General features: G+C 43.2%; 1 protein-coding gene across 2 annotated transcripts; it reads left to right on the top strand.

The window, feature by feature from the left end:
- The first annotated feature begins 3870 nt into the window (after positions 1-3870).
- CLSPN (claspin) lies at positions 3871-20550 on the top strand. 2 transcript variants are annotated; one of them, XM_075114639.1, is made up of 25 exons: positions 3871-3961; positions 4858-4987; positions 5544-5998; positions 6708-6872; positions 7239-7328; positions 7553-7625; positions 8171-8279; positions 8949-9502; positions 10760-10951; positions 11803-11990; positions 12519-12721; positions 13015-13079; positions 13480-13682; positions 14147-14307; positions 14404-14630; positions 14871-14982; positions 15657-15735; positions 16069-16160; positions 16577-16741; positions 16831-16952; positions 17145-17272; positions 17786-17888; positions 18559-18641; positions 18820-18981; positions 19191-20550. In XM_075114639.1, exons 1-25 carry the CDS (start codon positions 3941-3943, stop codon positions 19302-19304), a joined length of 3996 nt encoding a protein of 1331 aa, XP_074970740.1. In that variant the 5' UTR covers positions 3871-3940; the 3' UTR covers positions 19305-20550. The 2 variants fall into 2 exon arrangements, with proteins under 2 accessions (XP_074970740.1, XP_074970739.1); XM_075114638.1 differs by having other exon boundaries at positions 14868-14982.
- The last annotated feature ends 229 nt before the right edge of the window (positions 20551-20779 follow it).

Raw genomic sequence — 20779 nt, 5'->3', positions numbered from 1 at the left:
CCGGCGCGGGAACGGGGGCGGCGGCGGCGGGGCGCGGGGAGGAGGATGAGGAGGAAGGAGGAAGGGGGGGGGCGCGGCGGGGAGCGGTGCCCGCACTCCGCTTCCCCGAGCGGCGGCGCAAACAATCCCCCCGCTGCGCCGCCGCCGAGCCCGAGCCCGCGCGCGCCCCCGCCGCCGCCAGCACGCGCCGCCTCCCCCCGCGCGCGCCCCCCGCCGCCGGGGCGAGGAGGAGGACGACGAGGAGGAGGAGGAGGAGGAGGAAGAGGCCCCTGCACGCTGCCGGGCTCCACTGGCTCGCGCACGCGCGCCGCCCCCTACCGGCGGGGGCGCGCACGCCGCCCGCACCCTTTCAACGCCGGCGCGGCCCCGCGGCGGCAACAGGTGACAGCGGCGGCTTCCCGCGCGCGTGGTCCCGCCCCGCTCCTCGCCTCAGGGGGAGGCGGGAGGCGCTGCTCCCGTTCCCCGGTCCCGGGGGTCTTCCCTCCCTATCCCCCTCCCGCCCCAGAACCCGACATCTGTTCTTAGGTTTAATAATTAACCGAACCGTGACCGAAAGCTCGGGCACGCTCCGTGAGAGCAGCTCCGCGGGCGCCTTCCCTGCGGCCACGCCGCTCCCGCTTCCACCCGCCCCGGGCTGTGCCCCGAAATGGGGAACTCGCCCAGCTTCATTAATAATAGCCTGAACAACTTCCTGTACCAGCTGAAGAGCCCTACAGGGATTTAAAACACCTCAAAAAAACCCCAGAATCTGTAAAAGTCAGGCGAATCGCTGGGCATCGAACACCCCAGGGCCGTAACCGGGACCAGCGTGTCCCCTGAGGCATCCCGTGGGCACAAGATGGCCCGGTCAGCATGGCGGAGTGCCTGGCGAGGGCTGGCGATGGGTGACCGCCCAGCAGCTCGTAGCTGGCACAGGGATCAACTGCAGTCGTGGGACATCGCCCAGGAACCGCCTGGTGCCCCACGGGTTGGGGCACTGGGCCCCTGGGGGACACCTCGCCTCGACCACGGCGCCCACTTCCATCGCTCCCCCTCGTCCCCATCTCGTTGGGGAGGGTCCCCCGGGCTGGGCTTCCACCAGCACTAGCAAGAGAGCGGGCTCACAGACAGTGAATTTGTCTTCTTTTTAAAAACCCAGCGTTTCAGACCAAGTGCCCTTAATAAGGGGGTTACTGACTTGTTTTTTAAGCAGCTTAGGGTATTTTAGTGAGCTGCTCCCTTGCACACCCCTCGGGTTCTGCTTAGCCAACAGTTCTCAGCTGACTCACAAGAAGGTCAGAAGTCAAAACATTTCATAAATAATAAAAGCCGAGTCCATTTTATTTCCCTTTTTTAACCTGCAGGATGGGTATTTTCAGAGTCAAAACATCAAAAACCTATTTTAAAATGAAATCTGAGATTCTGATATAATTGCCTGATACCAGTTGAGGAACACTTAAGAGAAACACCAGTTTTACAAGACCAGTAACAAAGCCCCATGGTGTTGGGCAACGCTTCCACACTATAATTCAGCATATCTAGGTATAAAAAACACGTATGTAGGGCTACGCAAAGAGTACTTTAAAAAAAAAAAACAACCAAAGATACAATCTCTGCCTCAAGAAATCTGCAAACAAAGGCTTGGTCCTGTAAGATGCTGAGTATGACAACTTAAGCCTATACTTAATACATTACAAATTCAAAAAAGTCAGCAAAGCAATTAACTTCATAAATGTTATGTACACATTGAGGCATCCTGACTGCCGAAGCGGTCAGAACCTTATTTCTACGTTAACCCTCCCTTATATTGAAAACAGTGACCTGTTTTCAGTGGTAAGCCCTAGTTTGGTTACGACAGACAATGGTTATGAAAGGCTTAGTTCTGAGGATTTGCTTCTAAACATCTCACCTGCTAGAAGGAGAGGAAGGAGTCTGTTATTTAGTAACAAATAGATTAATAAGCTAGCTTTTTTAAGAAAAAAAGAAAGTTTTAATATGGTACTTTATCCAGTGCTAAAATAAAATAATTTAGTTTAAAATCTCCTTAATGGCAAATGTTTACCAAAAACCACCTATTCCGTGAGACTGCCTTTGTGTGCCAGGCATGAGTAACAGAACTCGGGATCAGAAATAACCTAATTTGGTTGGTAGCTAATCTCTTTGCTACCTTTTTCTCACCAGCTGACTCTCAGAACTATTCCTAACATAGCAGTAAGATTGCAGCCTCGAATAACTACAATAAACCGTTTGCCTTTTTTTTTTTTTGGGGGGCAGACTACCAAGAAAGACCCCCAGATTCCAGGAATTTGTAGAATAATGCCACCACCAGTTCTCTAACTGCATTGCCAGTTCCAGAACAGTATCAGGAAGCAAAGGTCTGCACAGTTAGTGCTTCTTCAGCAAAGAACAGTGTGTTCTGCAGGAAGAGGACAGACAGTCTTAAATACTAGCTCAGTATGTTTTGTTGACATTTGCACAATGGTCTAAAAAACTCCCAGGTTTCATTTTTTCACAGAATACCTTTTATATAAGCAAGTAATTTCACTTGTTACTAACATTAAGGATTGCTTTTTCTCTGCCTTCTCTGACTGCATCTAGGTTAGAGACAATATCTCAATTATACAGATTAATGGTGTTTCAGTAGAGCCAGCATCTGTCCCCTCCATTGCTAAATAGTAATTATTAAACTACTGTAGCTCCTGTGGCAGCTACAGGAAACCAGAACTGTGTTGTGTTGTGATGTTTGCAGTGGGTTTCATGGACATTTGCTTTTCTCACTTCCTCCGTTCTCAGACTTGTTGGCTCTATGGGAACTACCACAGCAGATTAGTCCATCTGCTCCTTATCCCCCACAAAACTGGGACTGGTACCAAACACTCCAGAACACATACTTTTTTTCTGGGCTTGCCTTCAGCAACAGCAGATGACTGCTGTTTGACTTGGAAGATTAAAAAAACCCATTACTGTAACAGTATGTTCTACAAAGCAAATGTAATGATGAAAGTGCCAAACATCCTTAACTCTAGCTCAGAACAAGGTTGCCGACGCTCGCCCTGGCTCACTGCTCTCCTGCCAGCAGCAGGAAGCTGCAAACACCCCTAGGAATTCCACATGCTAGGGAGGGAAAGGGGAGGCAACACATTTCACAGCAACTTCAGCCAGATCAGACCCTTCCATGTTTTTTTTCCATGACTTCCTATGGATCTGGAAAAGCCTCGCCTAGGCTCAGCCTGCCATCCTTTCCTCTTTGGCAGAGCTGGGGCCCTATGTCCTGCAGGCCTGGTGGTGTTACATGGCGGCAGAACTCTACATGCAGCAGACAGAGAAATGAGTTGAGGTGTGAGGCGTTGCTCTGGCTTGTCTGTACTCACCAGTCCTGATCACAAGGGGATTGCACTCCCACTAGCAAATACCTGCAAGATGCACAGGAGCAGGTCTGTGGCCTCCATGGGCGATGCATCACCAGATGTGGGTGCTAGCTCATGCTGGCTCTGGGGACAGGGCCTGGCTGCCCTCACAACAAGGACCCCTTCTGGGACCCGGCCTGCCCCGAGCTCTGAGAAGCCGGAGTCCCTCAGGGGCCAGGCTGGGCCTTAACAGCCTAGTCATGCGGCGGGAGGGCTGCGCAGACCCCCGCGGGCCCAGCGGCCCAGGCCACTCACACACAGCCTCAGCCATCCCCGCCAAGGCCGGCCCGGCCCGCCCGCAAGGAGGACAGTGCTACCGGGCGGGCTTATAAACCGTGCGGGGTGACCTCAAAACGCGAGCAATGATTGGGCCAGGCGGAGAGGGCGGGGCTAAGTCCAAAAAAATCTCCCAATAAAGAGCCGAGGGGCGGGGCTTCCAGGACAGCCCTGGGCAGCCGTTGGCTGTCTCCTGGGCTGGGCGGGACTGGGGCAGCGCGCGAAGACTCGAAGCGGTTTCCTAGGCGGTTGTGCGGCGGGAGCGGCGGGCCGAGGCCATGGCGGCGGTCCCCGCTGAGGTGAGTCCTGGCACCCCGCTCCCCTTCCCCCGGCCGGCTGTGTTGCTGCCGGCGGCAGCCCGTAGCCTGCCTGTGGCCTTAGGGCTCCTCTGGCTGTGGGGCGGCGGAGGGCGGGGAGGGGGATCGAAGGGCGGCGGGTGAGGCGGTGGCGGTGTGGTGGTGGCGGTGTGGTGGTGGCGGCGGCACCTCGGCCGCCCTTGGGCCCGCTCTCAGCGGGCTCCCTCCTCGCTTCGCCCCGACTACACTTCCCAGTAGCTCGCCCTTCCGCCTCGCCGCCCGCGGGGAGCGCCGGGAAGGCCGTGCTGGGCCTGTCGCCGCGGGTGCGGCGGGAAGGCGGGGCCCGGCCCGGGCGGGCGGGGTGCCGTTTGAGGGGTCCGGGCCGCCACCCGCGGCCGATCGCCCGCCCGGTGGAGGCAGCCGTGCTGGCCCTGCCGCGCTACCCGAGGTGTCAGTCTTGGGGGGGGCCCTTCTCTTGCAGTGTGCCTGCACGCCAGGCTCGGGCTCCCTGTCACGGAGGAACCTTCCTGAAGAATTCCCCCAGACATCTTCTGGTCCCTTTTTAATTAATTTAGGTGAAATGTGGATGTGGGAGAATGAACTTTTGCATTTCCCTTTATCCTTTTCATCTAAAGATTTTGAATAATAATCGGTGGAGATCAGCTAGTATGTTAATTCTCTTTTTTGTGTGTGTGCAAGCTCACCTTGTGTATAAATACCTATAAAGGTTCACGTGTAATCTCCTTTCATGTAAATACCAATTCTTAAAATGTATATTTCATGTATATAACTGTATGTAAGGGGTCAGCCAAGGTTTTGGAATGAAGTTAGACATCAAAAGTCATCGATACATAAATGATGTTTATCATAGTCAGAAAAACTTCAATTTTGCTTCGTAGCTTCTGTTAGAAGACTTGAATTTGGACTTGCCGAAAACCCTTGATAGTGACTCTGACAGTGGACAGGGCAGCTGTGAAACAGCCTCTCCAGGTTGCTTCAGCAAGGGGATAGCGTCTCTTGATGACAGAGGTTGGTAATATTTCCATGAAGTGTCTGTGGTGGTTGTTGCCTTCAACGGTGCATTCTTCAGTTTATAAACACCTTTTTAGGAAGCTGTCATTGCTTGACCTGTATGAATCCAAACTGCCTTTTTTTTGTTGCTCAGAATGTGGGTGGATATCGTTAAATCTCTGAAAAGTGGTTTTTAAGGTACAGAAAAGGAAACAGTAAATGGGACGTGTCTTAACTGCTTATTTTCTTTCTTGTAATGTTTTGCTTAACCTATGTATTTATCTATTTACTGTGGGTGTTATTACTATTTCAAGGCAAGTCAATATCAGTGAATGATTTCCAGCTTTGCCTTTTTTTCCAAAGGTTAAAAACCTATGGCATCCATTTGGGTCAATTCTATACCACAGCGTGAACTGAATTTTGAAAACTTGAGTTCAAGCTGATTTGCTATAGATGTTGAAATCTGTGAAATTTCACAGATATGTAACTTTATGTTTAACTGATTCATTGTTAATTAATTTATGGAATTTCCCTCTCCGTAGCATGCATCATTTCTTCTAATATATTTTGTCAGATTCAGATGAAGAGATTTTTGTATGCAAGAAAGCAAAAAGCAAGAAGGTGCTTCAGGAGAGTGAGAGCGAAGATGGAGAGGATGGTGGCTCTCATGTGCAGAACAATACTGTGGGTGGAGATGAGGAAAACGGGGAGGAAAAAGAGAACATCACTGCCCAGAGGAACAAAAAGTCTCATCGGATTCGCCGAGGTCTGCTAGACAGTGATGACAGTGACGCTGGTGACCGATTGCAGATTGAAAACCTTGAAATGAGCAGGAAGTCTGGCTCGCCTGAGAACGAGTTGGAAGAGGAGAGGCCCCTAAAATCTGGGAAGAAGTACAGAAAGCATAAACATGATTTTGAAGAAGAGACAGCAAAAAAAGCTGTAGGGAAATCAAGGAGAAGAAAGGAGAAGGAGAGAAGAATTGAGTCCATTAAACAGCTGAAAAAAGAAAAGAAGCCCAGAGCAGAGGTATATGTTTTGGCAGAAAATCCTGGATGTTTTCTCAAATAAGTTGAATTTATTACTGCATTTGGTTATTGTGTTTAAATGCTTCAGCATTGCTAGTGTCCACGTTCCTACAGCAGCTGTGGTATCCGCAGGGATCCACGGAACACCAGGGAAGTCTACCAGTTTCATCTGCAAAGAAAGCACAAACCCAAGTGCTTGATCTAACGTCAGCACTTGTTAAGCCAGGCAGAAATTCTCTGAGTTCTTCGGGTTTGTTGGGGGTTTGTTACGTGCACGAACGGCTTTGCTGGGTCCTTCAGCTTTTCTCTACGTTGCTGTGCTAGTTTCTGGAGGAAGCTTTGGGCTACTTTCAAATTTGAATTCTGGTCTAAATGGCTGCTTAGGAGGTTGCGTATTGTTGCTATTTATAAAATGCATATTTCAAGTGTTAATTTATTCTCGCTGAGCTGTTTTGGTCGTCACTAATTAGTGAAATTCCCTACTTACCGTAGGGACCATTGCTCTGTGAATTACCTTATCAACTTTGCAGTGCTCTAAAGTGAATGTGACTGCCTCACAGGGCACGCAGGATGCTAGATTAAAGATGGCTTGTATTTTTTCGAACTTCTTTCACCAAGGCATTTTGACAGTAATTTTAAATTAACATCAAAGAACTGAAGGGGACCTTCTGAAATGAGTTACACAAATACTTTATTCTTATGGCGAGCAGGTAGATGGTGGTGAGAGGTATCCTCTTAATGACAGTGGATGTCTTCTTGATGACAAAGAACTTTTTGATAATGGCTTAGAAGAGGATAACGGTGACCCCCCAGAGGATGAAGAGTCGATAGAATCAATACGAGCAGCAGTGAAAAACAAAATTAAAAAATATAAGGTAACATTTGATAGTGATACAAGAATATTGGTTATTAGTGGGAAGTCTTGTATCTGGGCATGTATTAAAACTCTTTTTGACAATGGCGCACTTCTGCTACAACAGAGGAGAGGATAGCCCTCTGCTTTTTGGTCTTAAAGATGGAGGGATATTGTCCTGCAAAGTTATAAAGATAATGCTATAGCAGGAGCTTTGGAAATCGACCATAAGTATTATGCAGCGTTTGTGTTGGTTTATGAGAATACTTGCTGGTTTTGCCGACCAGTGGCATAATCTCTGCAATTGTTTTTTTACTTTTGACTAGTTTCCCCTTGGTAGTGCCTGTGTATAAAGACAATTAAATTAATCTCTTTTTATGCACTGCAGAACAAAGCACTGTTTTCTGAGGGTGAAGGCTACAAACATGTATTTGATGATGAGAATGAGGAACCTGTATTAAAAGAACCGAAAAGGAAGGTGAAGTATTCTTTTTAAAGCTCTCCATCATTTGTTGTAGTGACTCAAATGTCTTCGTATGCACACTCTCCAATGTCTTTGTTGACTTGCTGTTTAAAATTTTTTTTAACTGGCTGCTTTATTCTGACTCCTTTCTGTTTGAAAGGGAAAAATAAGCTATTTAGAAAGTGTAGGTAGAGTCCCATATTTTGTTTTCTGACTTCAGAAACCTTTCTTTCTTTAAGGAGCGGAAAGCAGCAAGGTTAAGTAAAGAAGCCATTAAACAACTACATAGTGAGACCCAACGACTTATTAGAGGTAAAACTTAAATTCTTTGTATGTAGAGGGGTGTGAACTATTAAGAAATTCAGGGGAGAAATTGAAAATTTACCTGAAAAGTTAGAGCCATCTTTCACCCAGCATGAGTTATTCAGGGTTTGAAGGGTGCAAGGCCATTTTTATTCAAGGACCTGTTAAAAGATAACATTTGTAACTAATGGAAAAAAAAATCATTGTGCAAACACTTGAGCCCATAAACTTGTGTAGAGTTAGGGCAATATTTAGGGCTCTTGATTAGCATGTAATAAAATTGAACCTGATCCCACCATTCTGATATTAACGTCACAATTCATTTCCTAATGAATCCATGGACATGTTGCAAATTTGGTCTTCAAGACTGTTGCTGTTGGAACTCCTTCCCAAACCACAGTGTTTGCTGTGTTCAAGTTTAAACTGTGCTGCTTTTGCCCGGTCAGATGTCTTTGCTGCAAAATACTTGTGTCAGGCTTCTTTGAATTTCGGAGGTAACAAATAAATGCCTCAGATGACGTTTTAAATTTTCTTTCACCTCCTTTCTCTGGTAGAATCGTCTGTGTCTCTCCCATATCATGTGCCTGAGACCAAAAGCATTCATGACTTCTTCAAGCGTAGACCTCGACCAGTATGTCAAGGAAATGCCATGGCTTTGCTGAAGTAAGGACTTAAGCCTGCCTTGTATTTTTTCATAAATTTTGAGGGTATCCCAGCTTTGCTTTTGACGATAACCAGACTATTGCATGCTATTGGCATCGTGTGACATACACACCTGCTCTGTGTACAGTCACATCCTGCTTCTGTTTTAATTTTAGCTGTTGCTTTGACTGGAAAGTTTTATTAAGAAACTTTCTTAGGCTCTTTTAATTCCATGAACACCTGGGAATTAGGAGGGTGTCACACAACACAAGGCAATGCTGCACTCCTGACACAGTCACGCTGTTGAAGTATTCAGGGCCCAGTAGTAACTCCAGGTGAAGTAACATGCTCGTGCAAAGTTACTTTAATGTGGTTTAGACTGGACCCCAGCATTTCACTTGGACCATTTCTTCTTTTGAGTAATGTCTAGTAACATACTTCAGCTACTGCATTCACAAAATCTCTTGGGAATTTCATACTGTGATAATGTAACTAGTACAAATGCTTTACACTACAATACACTTCCTTACCTCCTCAAAATGAAGTTTTACAGACTTCTGTCCTTCACCTCTTCCTACACATTAATGACAACCATTAGAAAATTTCTTTCTTTCTCTCTGGGTTTGTTCTTAACCTCTTCTCCCCTTTCACGACAGCCATGGGTGGTATATTTCTTTCTGCCTTCACTAGGTCTACTAAGTACCAGCTATCCCTGAATGAAGAATCTGCAGACACTACGAACTTGAACACGGGTTGCAAAGATGGGCAAATCGAAGGTGATCAATCAGCAGCTAATGATCCAGAAACCAGCCTTGGCAAAGAGGTCGATACTACTGTGAAAAAGCCTCTTGCTGATGTAGGGAAGAACGTGACAGAAGACTGTGCTGAAAAGCCCAGGCAGGACAGTGGCGATTGTCATACGGAGAGGACTGTAACAACTGCTAATAATGCAGAACGACAGCACTCTAACTTCCTAAGCACTGACTGTAGTGAACAAAAAGAGAATGAAATTCCTCTAGCGGTTGGAGGAGATGCCCTTGAGCAAAGAGATGAAACAGCACCGGACTTAGAATGTGAAAAAAGCAATCAACCAGCGGGGCCTGGGTTGGTGGCACAACCTGAAAAAGTGAGGAAGTCCAAGTTGGAGAAACTTCGTGAACTGGGAATAGACCTGTCCATCAAGCCAAGAATCTGCTCTGGCAATGAATCCTTTATAAACCTCGATGAATCTGATTCAAATAAAGGTATCACTTTTGTTGTTGTACTCCTGTCAGAGCTGTCCGGGTAAGCAGAGTTAATCTGACTTGAACTGGAAAACCTCTGAGACGTGTTTGGGTGATAGAACAGTCAGGCACGTGCTCTTACTAGTACAGATTCTTTGCTTAATGTTGGCATCCATTTTCTTCCAGCTGATGTTTATAAGGGAAGTTTTGAGTCCTTAATATTTGCAAGCTTGAAGGAATGCTCAGTGGTAGCTATTAGTGATGAATGATTTATTTCCATTTTTCTGTAGTGAATTATGCTGGCGCTTAAAGCACGTGGGACCACTTTTTTTCAAATTAATTCAAAACGAGGCAAGCAGTAATTAGCTGGAAACAGAAGTGACCTGTGTTCCAGAGTGTTTACCACTGATTTTGTTAAAAGGCAAGGCTGGATAGCAAGCAAAAATTTACTTTTGTAGCAAGGGTGTTTTGAACATCTTTTAGGAACTGGAGTTTGAACATGTATTATCAATATTAAATAGTTGACCGTGTTCCAGGGAAAGTTTGCAAATGATTAGGCAATTTTATAATTCCATTAAATCTGTTATGTATTAGAAGATACGTAATTGTTAATATCATAATAATTAGATGATAATAATTAGAAGATACATAATTTATTGGCACAGGCTTCCCAGAGAGGTGGGGGAGTCACTGTCCCTGGGGGGGTACAAAACACATGCAGACGTGGCACTTGGGGACATGGTTTAGGAGGCCTGGGGGTGTTGGGTTGGGGGTTGGACTTGATGATCCTAAAGGTCTTTTCCAGCCTTAATGATTCTGGGATTCTATGATACTAAGAGGATGTCTGGTTTGGATGTCACTTCTGTGCATGCAGGAAACTAACCTCTGCCATGAAGCAGTGGTTTTGTCAGCCTCGCTCTGGGTTTAGATATATGTGTTAAGAGAAATGTAGAGATGCCTGGTGGCTGGAAGGCTAGGCTGGAAGTGAATTGAGGTCTGTGGATAAATCATAGTCAGTGGTAAGGTAATTTAATATTAACTAATATCAACCAAGTACAAGTTAGAGAAAAAATATTCTGTAATGATATATTGTTTTATTAGTCAAATAGAATAATTTTGCAAATATTTTAATATTAAAGATTTAGAGTTTTTAACTGACTTCCTTTGAAAAAAAAATCTCAAGATCTACTCCTGGTATACCTTTAACACTCAATGCTTTTAAATGCTATCAAATTAATTTAGTTTGCATTTGGTAATTTAATTAATATGTATTTAAAGAATTAGAAGCCTTGAAAGCACGTTTCTTGAAGCACACCCTTCGAACATCGAAATCCAAAGTTGAGCGGACCATAAACATGAACATTATTCGTAAGGAGACTACGTCTGAAGGAAAAGAGGAACTGAAAGCAGACGTGGTACCAGCAGTGTTAGCTGCAGAGAGCCTGGACGAAACAGTCCACACAAAGCCAGGTCAGTTTGGGAGGAGAAGTGAGGATGGTTGAATCAGAAAACACTTTGTCTTTTGCCTCTCGTTTCCCCCTTTCCCAACACTGCCCCATGAAATACAGGTGAAGGGATCTTCATCTCTAAAATTAATATATATGTTCCCTCTAATGGGTAGTCCTGTTTTGGTTTTTTGTGTTTTTTTTTTTTTAATCTTGATAGTTATCTCTGAATTAGCACTGGCCAGTGTAAAACAGCCTCACTCAGGTCTTTGCGGCTGGTTCTCTGGATTTCTCCCCATCTGTACCGAAATCTAGATAAACATATCCGCGCTGTTGTTGCCATCAGCCCTGTGAATGTAACTCTCAGGCTTCTTGTCAACAACTGCAGTTTCTAATAGGATTGTATGCATTTGCAAACAAAAATATGTGTGGAATGTGACTGTCCCATAGTATCCACTAAAAGAAATACATTATTTGGCTGGTTCTATAGATGTGCGTAAGTTTTAGCTGCTCTTAATTATTTCGTGTGCTATGGCCCATGGGTGTCTGCCCATGGCAGTCGGATGCTCTTGTTCCCAGAAGACGCAGCAGAGAGACAGACCCTGTTCTCACTCAGAGTGCTGCACCAGTGGCATTTATGGATAATGAGGAATCTTGATCATTCATGAGATTGTGTGGTCTCTCTGAATTGGGTTCATTGAAGCTAACTGCTCTAGCTCTTACAGCTGGCAGATCAATTCATAAAAGCATCTAAAACCAAGTGTTTTTTAATTCCCTTTTTATGTGTGTAGTTACATTGGATTGGATGCTTGAAGGCAATGAAGTTAAGGATTCACTGAGTACATCTAATATATTAATTTATTAATTTCTCTCCAGGTGAAAAGCTGCAAGTACTGAAGGCTAAACTCCAGGAGGCCATGAAACTCCGCAGGACTGAGGAACGCCAAAAGCGTCAAGCTTTGTTTAAACTGGATAATGAGGACATGTTGGAGGAAGAAGAGGAGGAGGAGGAGGAGGAAGAGATGACAGATGAGTCAGAGGAAGAGGAAGAAGGCAATCATGAGGTCTGTATGCAACATTTTTACATAACCTAGTCAGCTTCTCAATTCTGCTGCCTCTCCTCCCCGTGAAATGAGGCTTTTGTACACTATTAATGTTAGGGAAATTGCCAAGAATTCTTCCTAGAAGCTAAAATATATTCAGGGTCTGGATTGTCTACAAATGAATTTATTATTTTCTTCATTTGTCTAAACAATATTAAAACAAATATAAGCGTATAAAAGATTCTGGTGCCACTTTCTCTTTTTATATATCCATGGCTCGTTGCTAGCAGGGGACAACCTGAGGTCACCTCCCTGATCTGGGGCAGGGTTTGCCATGGCCTTTCCTGTTTAAAAAGGGTCAGAATAGCTTGGATCTGTCAAGCGCCTCTGTGCCCGTTGTCTCAGAGGGGAATAGGTGCGTGTAAGAACAGTGAACGTCAGCTTCATCCTCTGTATGTTAAAACATTTTCTTGAAAAGTATGCAAGGAAGCGGACAGACGAAAGCAACGATCACACTGTATCCCTGCTATGTTTGGGGATGTTTTTTAGAATGTGGAATTTCTGCTTGGCGAAGCAGAGGAAGATAATGAAGACACAGAAGAGAAACACACTGAAGATGGGGATAGAGAAACTGATAAGGAGTCAATTGATGGAGAAAAGCTGGAGAAATCTGTGCACTGTGACTCTGTTCCCAAACCACCTTCAACAGAGTCTACGTTGATGCTTTTTAAGGACAGCTCGTCCAAAATGGGGTAAATAAACCAAGCAGTTCTAAATTTGATCGATAGATGTAGGTGTTTTGATTTAAATTACTCTTTATAAGTATTTTTTCTGTCTTGTTCCAGTAGTTAGGTGTGCGTTCATGCATGTTTTCTTCAAAAAACTTAATGACTGTAATTGTTGTTTAGTGGAACAATCTGTTTCTTAATCAAAGCGTACTAGATGTATTTTTGTGTGTTACCTTAGTTCTTGCAATTAGGTTTGACAGACAATAGCAATTCATCTTGTATATAGTAGCAAATACATTTTATTTAATGAATTGCAGATACTCTCTTCCTGATGAGAAACTTGAAACGGAAGAAGCTGCAGACAAAGGACCTACCAAGTCAGGTGAAGTAGAACTGTTATCGTAGCTAGCATTTTTTCATATGGCACAGGCAGAAGTTTCTGTTTGGGATTGGAATTCAATATTGTTATTTCATCACCTGTATAGTTATACAGCATGATTATAAAAGTTTAAACTGATGAAAGAAGTGGGAAGGCTTGAAAAAACTAGAGGAAAATAAAGTTCAAAATGATACTGGGAAAAAATATAAAAACAGTCACAAATGAAGACAAAATTCAGTAAAGTAGTGCAATATGCATCCCCTGTGAAGAAAGAAATCCAACATGAGCACAGAATACTGAATTTCTAGCAAGGTGTTGGTGTTGCAAAATAGTATCTTGAGGTTTTACTAGATGGAAAAAAACTAAGTTAAGCACAGTATTCAAATATTTATTTTCTTTCCAGAGGATGACGATTCATTTTCTCTACCGACACCTGCAAAAGAGAATAGCCATAACAGCAGTTTTGAGTTCATTGGCTCCATGATTCCGTCGTATCAGCCCTGTAACAAACAGCTGTCGCGTGGAGGGAACTTCTTATCTGCAGCAGGTTTCAGGTCACCTTCCCCAGGTTTTTTCAAAACAAGCTTTATCAGCTCAGCTTCCAAGGTAAGGGTCCCAGTCCTGTTCCCATCAGATATTAACACAATGGGCAGTGAATGAATGTATTTTATCCTGACTGACGTATCTATCAGAAAAATAGTACCAGAAAGAGGAAGGCAACTAGCGAAATGCTTTTATATGAGTAAGAAAAGCAAACTTTCCCTGGAGTTTAAAACATCTCCACGTTGGACTGGATGAAAATGACATTATGAAAACTTATATCCTAAAACCTGAAAGAACAGATGCTCTAATCTGGTTTTGGTGTCTAAAATAGGTATACCATAAATATTTTTTTTAAGCATGCTTATGTGGGCTTCACAACATCTGATGTCAGTGAAATCCTATGGTTTATCAGAGCACTGTGGACATACTTGACTCCTGCAGTGTTAATCCTTTAAAATAGCTTAAATGTTTTATCTCATTCTTGCTTTTGACAAATAACTTGTATATTTTTACATTCCTTTGACCAGAGCTCAGGAAAGACGTCTGAGCCCTCTCTTCCCATAGAAGATTCCCAGGACCTGTATAATGCCTCTCCTGAGCCTAAGAGCTTATTTCCAGGGGCTGGGGAGTCACAGTTTCAATTTTCTCTGGAAGATGACACTCAGAGCCAGCTGCTTGATGCAGATGGGTAAGTAATAGGCGTAAAGGATGACGGTTTGTGCCCTTTAACAGAAATAGGACATACAGACCAGCAAGATCTTTCTAACTACAGACTTTCTTTCAGGTTCTTGAATGTTGGACAACATCGGAATAAATACCAGTCCTCAAAGCATCAGCTGACTCTGGCTAGTATGGATGAGAACGCAATGGACGCCAATATGGACGAATTACTGGACTTGTGTTCTGGACAGTTCAGCAGTCAAGCTGAACACATGCCAAATCCCAGCAGCAACAAAAAGCAGAACATGGAAGAATTGCTTAATCTTTGCTCAGGAAAATTTGTGTCTCGGAGTATGTCCTGAATTCTCTTTTCAGCTTTGCTGGTTACTTGATTTATAAGCATTGCACTAAGGTACCCTTTGGTTCTGGGCACTAATGCAGAACGTGGAACTTCCGAGGCTTCTGAGAGCTCTAACGATTTGTTGCCTTTGTGGGAGCATACTAATTGTCATTTCTAGGATGTTCTCCGACATTTTAAGAGTACAAATATATCTGTCTAATAAGCTGCCATCTTATTACTTTTTGTAGCAGGTTCTCCAACGTGGGCATCTTCTGTATCTTCCAAGGCAGAAAAAGACAGTGACATAGAAGATCCAATGGCAGAAGCGCTAGCGCTTTGTTCAGGCTCCTTTCCCACAGACAGGTTAGCTTTGTTCCTCCTAAAATTTACAAAAGCTTATAGAGGTGGTTGTCTTGTTTCACTCTTTGTATTTTTTCTTATTTGACATCAATTCAAAATGTTGTAAACAAAGCGTGGTCTGTTCTGGAGGTAAAGCAGTTGCTCTAAATCAGCAGCATACACTGTTCCCACGGCTACTTTGAAGGGAAATTCTTCTTTGTCTTTCACTGATAGTGAAAGAAGTTCATCAAACGGAGAAAAGACAGTTAGAATGTAGGACTTTTGGGTTCTGTTCAGGGCTGTTGCCAAACTGCAGGAACCATAACCAAATATAAGTTGGATACATTTTTAACAGTGATTAAACTAGAAAGGTGTATTGTTGCCTGACAAAAGGATATTGAGGCTTAACAAATGGGGATGTTAGAGGGATCCAAGAGGCATTTTAGAGGGAAGCAAACTCAGAAATTAGTACTTGTCCCATGGTTTCTGCAAGTGAAGACCTGAGGTCTTAAACCATCAGTGCTAATGGAGACTTGGGGTGTTTAAAGCTAACTGCTGTTGAGAAGCTGCAGCTCTGAGCACTCACAGGAAATTGGACCAGCTGATGTGGTGGTTGAAATTTTGCCTTGAATTATTGTGAAGCCCATCGTTGGAGGTGAAATGGAAACATGTATTTCTTTCATTTACCTTTCCCCTAGGGAAGAAGAAGATGAGGAGGAGCAAGAATTTGGTGATTTTCGGCTTTTAACAGATGATAATGCCTTTGATAGTGAAGAGGTATGAACTGATTCAGCAAGGGACTGCTACAGCATTCTGACTAAGACAATTCCATTTATCTACTCAGTTTTTTAATATAACCATCAATGCAAAGTATCGTGACTTCCGTAACAAGCTACTGAAATGTTTTTGAGAGCAATATTTGGGTCATTTAAACTGTCTCCTTAATGTTATGATATACTGGATAAAGCATCTTTCTTAGCATAGCGAATCCTCTGAAAAATCTCTGGTATTTTAGTCTGTGTTTATTGATTGAAGAACAGAAGAAGCCATCAGTACAAAGCAATCTACTTTCAGAAATTACTTCATTTCCAAAAACTTTCTCTCTGACAGGATGAAAAACATGGAGACAGTGATCCTGAAGAAGCAGAAAGTAGCGATGAAGAAGAACTGCTGAGACGTAGACAGGGCTTGAAGAAAAAACTGTGAGTACTTCTTTTTTGTATCTTAATTGCCAGACAGAATGAACATTAACAGCACTAGAAATTTAGTCTATTCCCTCTCCAGCATTAGTAGCAAATGTTTATATAACATTGGCTCTGTTTGGTGGTGTGTTTGTTGTTTGGTTTGGGTTCTTTTTTGCTGCTGTCAGGTTGCATGAGTTTAGCTGTGTTGCTGGTGGGCTATAGAGTATTTCCATGGAAATCAGGAGGCCGTGGTGAAAGCAATGCAACTTTTTTTTATTTTTGACCAAAATTACTTTTCAAAAATTAAAGATGAGTTGTCATTTCTCATTTAGGGTATGTGTTCATTTTATGTCAAAAGATAAATCCTGTGTTCAGAAGACTGGTGTGATTGTCATTGGTCTATCAAACTGACCTCTTTTAACGTTCTTTTATAGAAAACTGCAGGACTTCATGGAAGATGAGGCAGAGCTGTCAGGGAGTGATGTGGGAAGTGAGGATGAATATGACGGTGAAGACCTGAACGAATATGAAGAAGAGGTTATTGATGAGGAACTCCCTAATGAAGTGGAATTAGGAAATCAAATACAGAAATTACACATGTCAGTGACAATTAGTGTGCATTTTTGTGTGTGAAGTCATGGCTCCTGGCTATAATCTGGACTAACCTCCCTTTCCTCTGGGTTGACAGGAAGGCAATGCTTGATGATGACAAGCGTCAGTTACGCTTGTACCAGGAGAGATACCTCATTGACGGTGACCTGCATAGCGATGGCCCTGGCAGAACGAGGAGATTCAGATGGAAAAACATAGGTGCCTTTGTGATCCATAGTTAATAGGTGGGGGTGAACGATTGGAAAGAGAGTGGGTGTTTATGAAACAGCACTCAGAAGTCTTCCAGGAATAAATTGGTGGTTTGGGTTTGGTTTGGGTTTTTTTTTTTTACTAGTCTGCATATTTTATGCCTCTTTTAACATTGATAACTTACTTTTTTCTCTTGTCTAGATTATGCTTCACAGATTGACTTGTTTCAGAGAGATTCAGATAACGATGATGAAAATGAACAGTTTGATGAGACAGAAGCAAAATGGAGGAAAGAGCGATTTGAACGAGAACAGTGGCTTCGGGAGCAGGTATTAGTTAGCTTCAAGAAAGGCATCGTGCTCAGTCTTTATACCATCGCTAGATGTGACGTTGTTAGTTCCTCAAGTTAAACTCTGGAAAAAATACTGTTCATAAATGTATCTTTTGGTTTTCATCATGAGTTCTGCTCTTTCTCTTCAAGTATTGTACAGAGAGAGAAACTAATTCAGAAGGGAGAGGCAGAAAACCTGTGTTCTGAAACAAGTCAGCTTCAGAGCTGGAGTAAGTCTCTTATGCTGGGAGCATAACTTCAAGTTTTAGAAGTTTCAGGATTAGGTCAGCTTTGTCAGCTGAATGTGATGCTGCGGGTTTGCTGCTCATCAATAGAACGAGGATGGTAAAGTAAGAAATTATTGCAATAAACTTTTACAATAGAAAGTAAATTAAAAAGACTATATTAATGTGTATAGTGAAAGGACTCCGTCTACTTCATATTCAGAATGAACACTTCATTCAGTATTTTAACTTTTTCAATTTTACTAAGTATCTTCTCTCTACCACAGAAGGAAAAAAATAAAGAGCAGGAAGAGGAGGAAGAAGTTGGTGAAGACAGCCAATTCATGAAACTAGCAAAAAAAGTAACTGCTAAGTCGCTGCAGAAGAAAGGTAGGATTACTTTTCACTGAAGTGACAATCAGATAAGAGGAAGCTTAACTTCCAGTCATCACTCGTGGTCTCCAGTGAAGCACACCACGGATCAGAAGACTCCAGTGTCTGGTTTTCTTACACCAGTCTGGGCTCATGTCTTCCAGAACTTGAAAAGCTAAAGGTATAAAAACATTGAAAATACACAGCTGCGAGGTTGATGATAATTGTGTGTATTTACCTAATGAAATAGTTCATTATTTCTTGAAAAAAAAAAGTTGTAGAGGGGAAATAAATCCCTCTATATCTTTGTTTAGTCTTTTATTCTTCAGTTGTTTGCTCTTAAGTTGTGGAGTAGAACACTGTAAGTGACATTCAGCCTACCCATTTCTCCAAATACCTGTGACTGAACGAAAAACTATGTAATGTAATGAAAATACGTCTAAGTTTTCCTTGGTTGTGGCGAAAACCGGACTCCCAAGTGTGCAAAGCTTGTTTCAAGACCAAGTTTTCCCTTCTAACTGGTTGAACTAATTGCCGGAGTCATCTATCACTTGTATGGATAATTTGATGCAGACTTTTTTTTTTTTCGTACAGTATTTCCTCAATTTTAAGTTCTTCAGTAGGACATAAAATTATGTTCTTTCAAATGAAGTTCAGAAACTGAGGTTTTGCTCTCTGTCTCTGCTAGCAAGCCCAGCAGTGGTGGTACAAGACACGACACTGTTACCCAGGAACCCATTTGAAACATTCAGACCTGCCAGTGACATCCAGGTTGGTAATGGTTCCCAAAAAAGTTATTTCCAAAGTGCACATGTAGAACACAGCGAAGTCAGCTGATTCTGGCCATGTCTGGTTTAGTAGGGAGTAGTCTTTTCTATTAAGAGCGAGCTACTGCAAGAGCTGTCGTGTTCGTGTAAGTGGTTTAACACGACATTGTTTTGTTGTCCAGGTAAAAAACGGGTCTCTCTTGAACAGACCTAAAGCTGTCCTTCAGAAACTAGCAGCAATGTCAGATCTTAATCCAAACGCACCTCGAAATTCAAGGAATTTTGTCTTTCATACACTTTCCCCAGAGAAGAGTGTGGAGGCAAAGGAGAAGTCAAAACTTCAGGTAAAGATTTGTGTGGAACGAGCTGCCAGTTGTGTAGGTTATTTAAACATACGGGCACTAAGCACCGCCCAGTAGCTGGGAGCACTGCTGCTTTAAATATTCTCTGTGATTCTTACTGTGTGCTCTCGCACCAAATAATTCTCTCATAATTCAAAACCTAAACATTTTTGAGTGTTTTGTGTACTCTAATGCACCCCCCTCCCCTGCAGGTAAAGAAGAGAGGTCCTCCTGCAGTAATAACGTCTCTGGCCAAACGGCCCAGGGTGGAGAGCACAGAGGAAACAAGTCAAAGCCGAAGCATATTCCAGTACTTGGAGAGCTGAATAGTTCTGTTTAGGGCCAGAGGTTGCATCTTGTCCTTTTGCCAGTTGCGGTTTGTTTTGCAAATCTGCCAGCAATCATCAGGAAAGTAAACACATCGCTGTACGTTCTCGTGCTGCCGCTTAATGCACAAGTTCCAGTAATTTCCAGGCAATGGTCTTGTTTATTCCCCTTTGTTTTTTCTCGGCGCTCCGTGGCAAATGAGAGCACAAAATCCATGCTTGGTTTGGAATGAATTGGTAACTTGGTCTTTCCCAAGCGTTAAGGGAACTTAGACTACTGTCTGCCGTCCTCATACAGCTTCACGTGTGCCAGTAACATCAGCTTCATCTGAAAATACCGTTCGTGTGACAGGTATGACGCAGAAACGCTGCAGCGAGCTTAAAGCGCGGATGCAGGAGGTATTTCTGCAGTTTTGCGTAAGCAGAAAAGCACTGTGAACTCAGGCAGGGCCCTTGTCTACACTTGCAGTACGAAGGTAGCTATGGCTTCCCCCAAGGTCTTGTCTCCTCTGATGCTAAGCGTTTCTTAGCTTGACATTTTAAGAAGCTCTAATTTATAGGTGAAATATATACTTTTTTAAAAGTCCCAGTCTTTTATGAGACAATATGCGAAGGATTTCTTACCAAGTTTTTATTACTGTTTATATTCTTACACATGCATGTGACTGTGTGTGTGGAGAGCGAAGAATGCGAGTAACAGATGTGGGAGAGGAAAAGGAGGTGTGCTGGGGTTTTTATTTGCTTTTGGGGGAAGTTGTTTGGTTTGTTTTGCCCAACTGAAGACTCTCTTCAATCACCTGTTCTGTTGTTTTCCTGCAAGCTGCACTCATCTGAGAGAAACCATCCATTTCCCAACAGCTAGTAATGAACGGCCTTCTCTAGAATGAGGAAATTGGATAAGGAACCATCATTCCCAACCGTTCTGAATAGTGTGAAAGAAACTTGAGGCAGACTATGCAGCATTTCTGCCGTTTCTGATAACATGTTGAATGTGTTAAAGTAGAGACCAGATGATGGTAAGACAGTGGCCTGCTCCGTAAGACTAAACATCTTCCTAGGACTCGACGTCGCGTGCTTAGGTTGCCGACTCTGTCGGAGAAGTGTCCTGAACTGTACATTTTGTAACATCTTAAGCACACGCCTGGTGTGCTACGTGTAAAATATTTTACTGTATATTATGTTTATAAAGAATTATGGTACTAATTGGAGTGCAATTTAACAATAAAACATGTTTTTAATTTTGGAAGCAGTTGGAATTAATTTACAGGATTTCACTCTGTTGTGTGTATGTGGGTTTTTTTTCCAGAACGTTTGTCTCTGTCTCTTTTTTCTTCTTTTTTTTTATTGTGGCTTTTCTTTTGTAGCCACAACCAAGCCCTCCACTAGGAACAGCTGCAGCAATATTGGAATACAACAAAAACAACCCCCCCCCCATGTTTACTGGAGTGTAAATTCAAGTCTTCCACTTAGGTTTG

The sequence above is a fragment of the Phalacrocorax aristotelis genome, chromosome 20, assembly GCF_949628215.1.
Source record: "Phalacrocorax aristotelis chromosome 20, bGulAri2.1, whole genome shotgun sequence".
Lineage (NCBI taxonomy): Eukaryota > Metazoa > Chordata > Aves > Suliformes > Phalacrocoracidae > Phalacrocorax > Phalacrocorax aristotelis.
This window is presented reverse-complemented; position numbering and strand designations above follow the sequence as displayed.

Excerpts from the sequence above, each read along its gene's own strand:
- CLSPN (XM_075114638.1), top strand. The coding sequence starts at position 3,941 with ATGGCGGCGGTCCCCGCTGAG. Across the intron at positions 14,631-14,867 it reads AGGAAAATTTGTGTCTCGGA|CAGGTTCTCCAACGTGGGCA; the intron begins GTATGTCCTGAA and ends TACTTTTTGTAG. Across the intron at positions 17,889-18,558 it reads TAAGTCGCTGCAGAAGAAAG|CAAGCCCAGCAGTGGTGGTA; the intron begins GTAGGATTACTT and ends TGTCTCTGCTAG.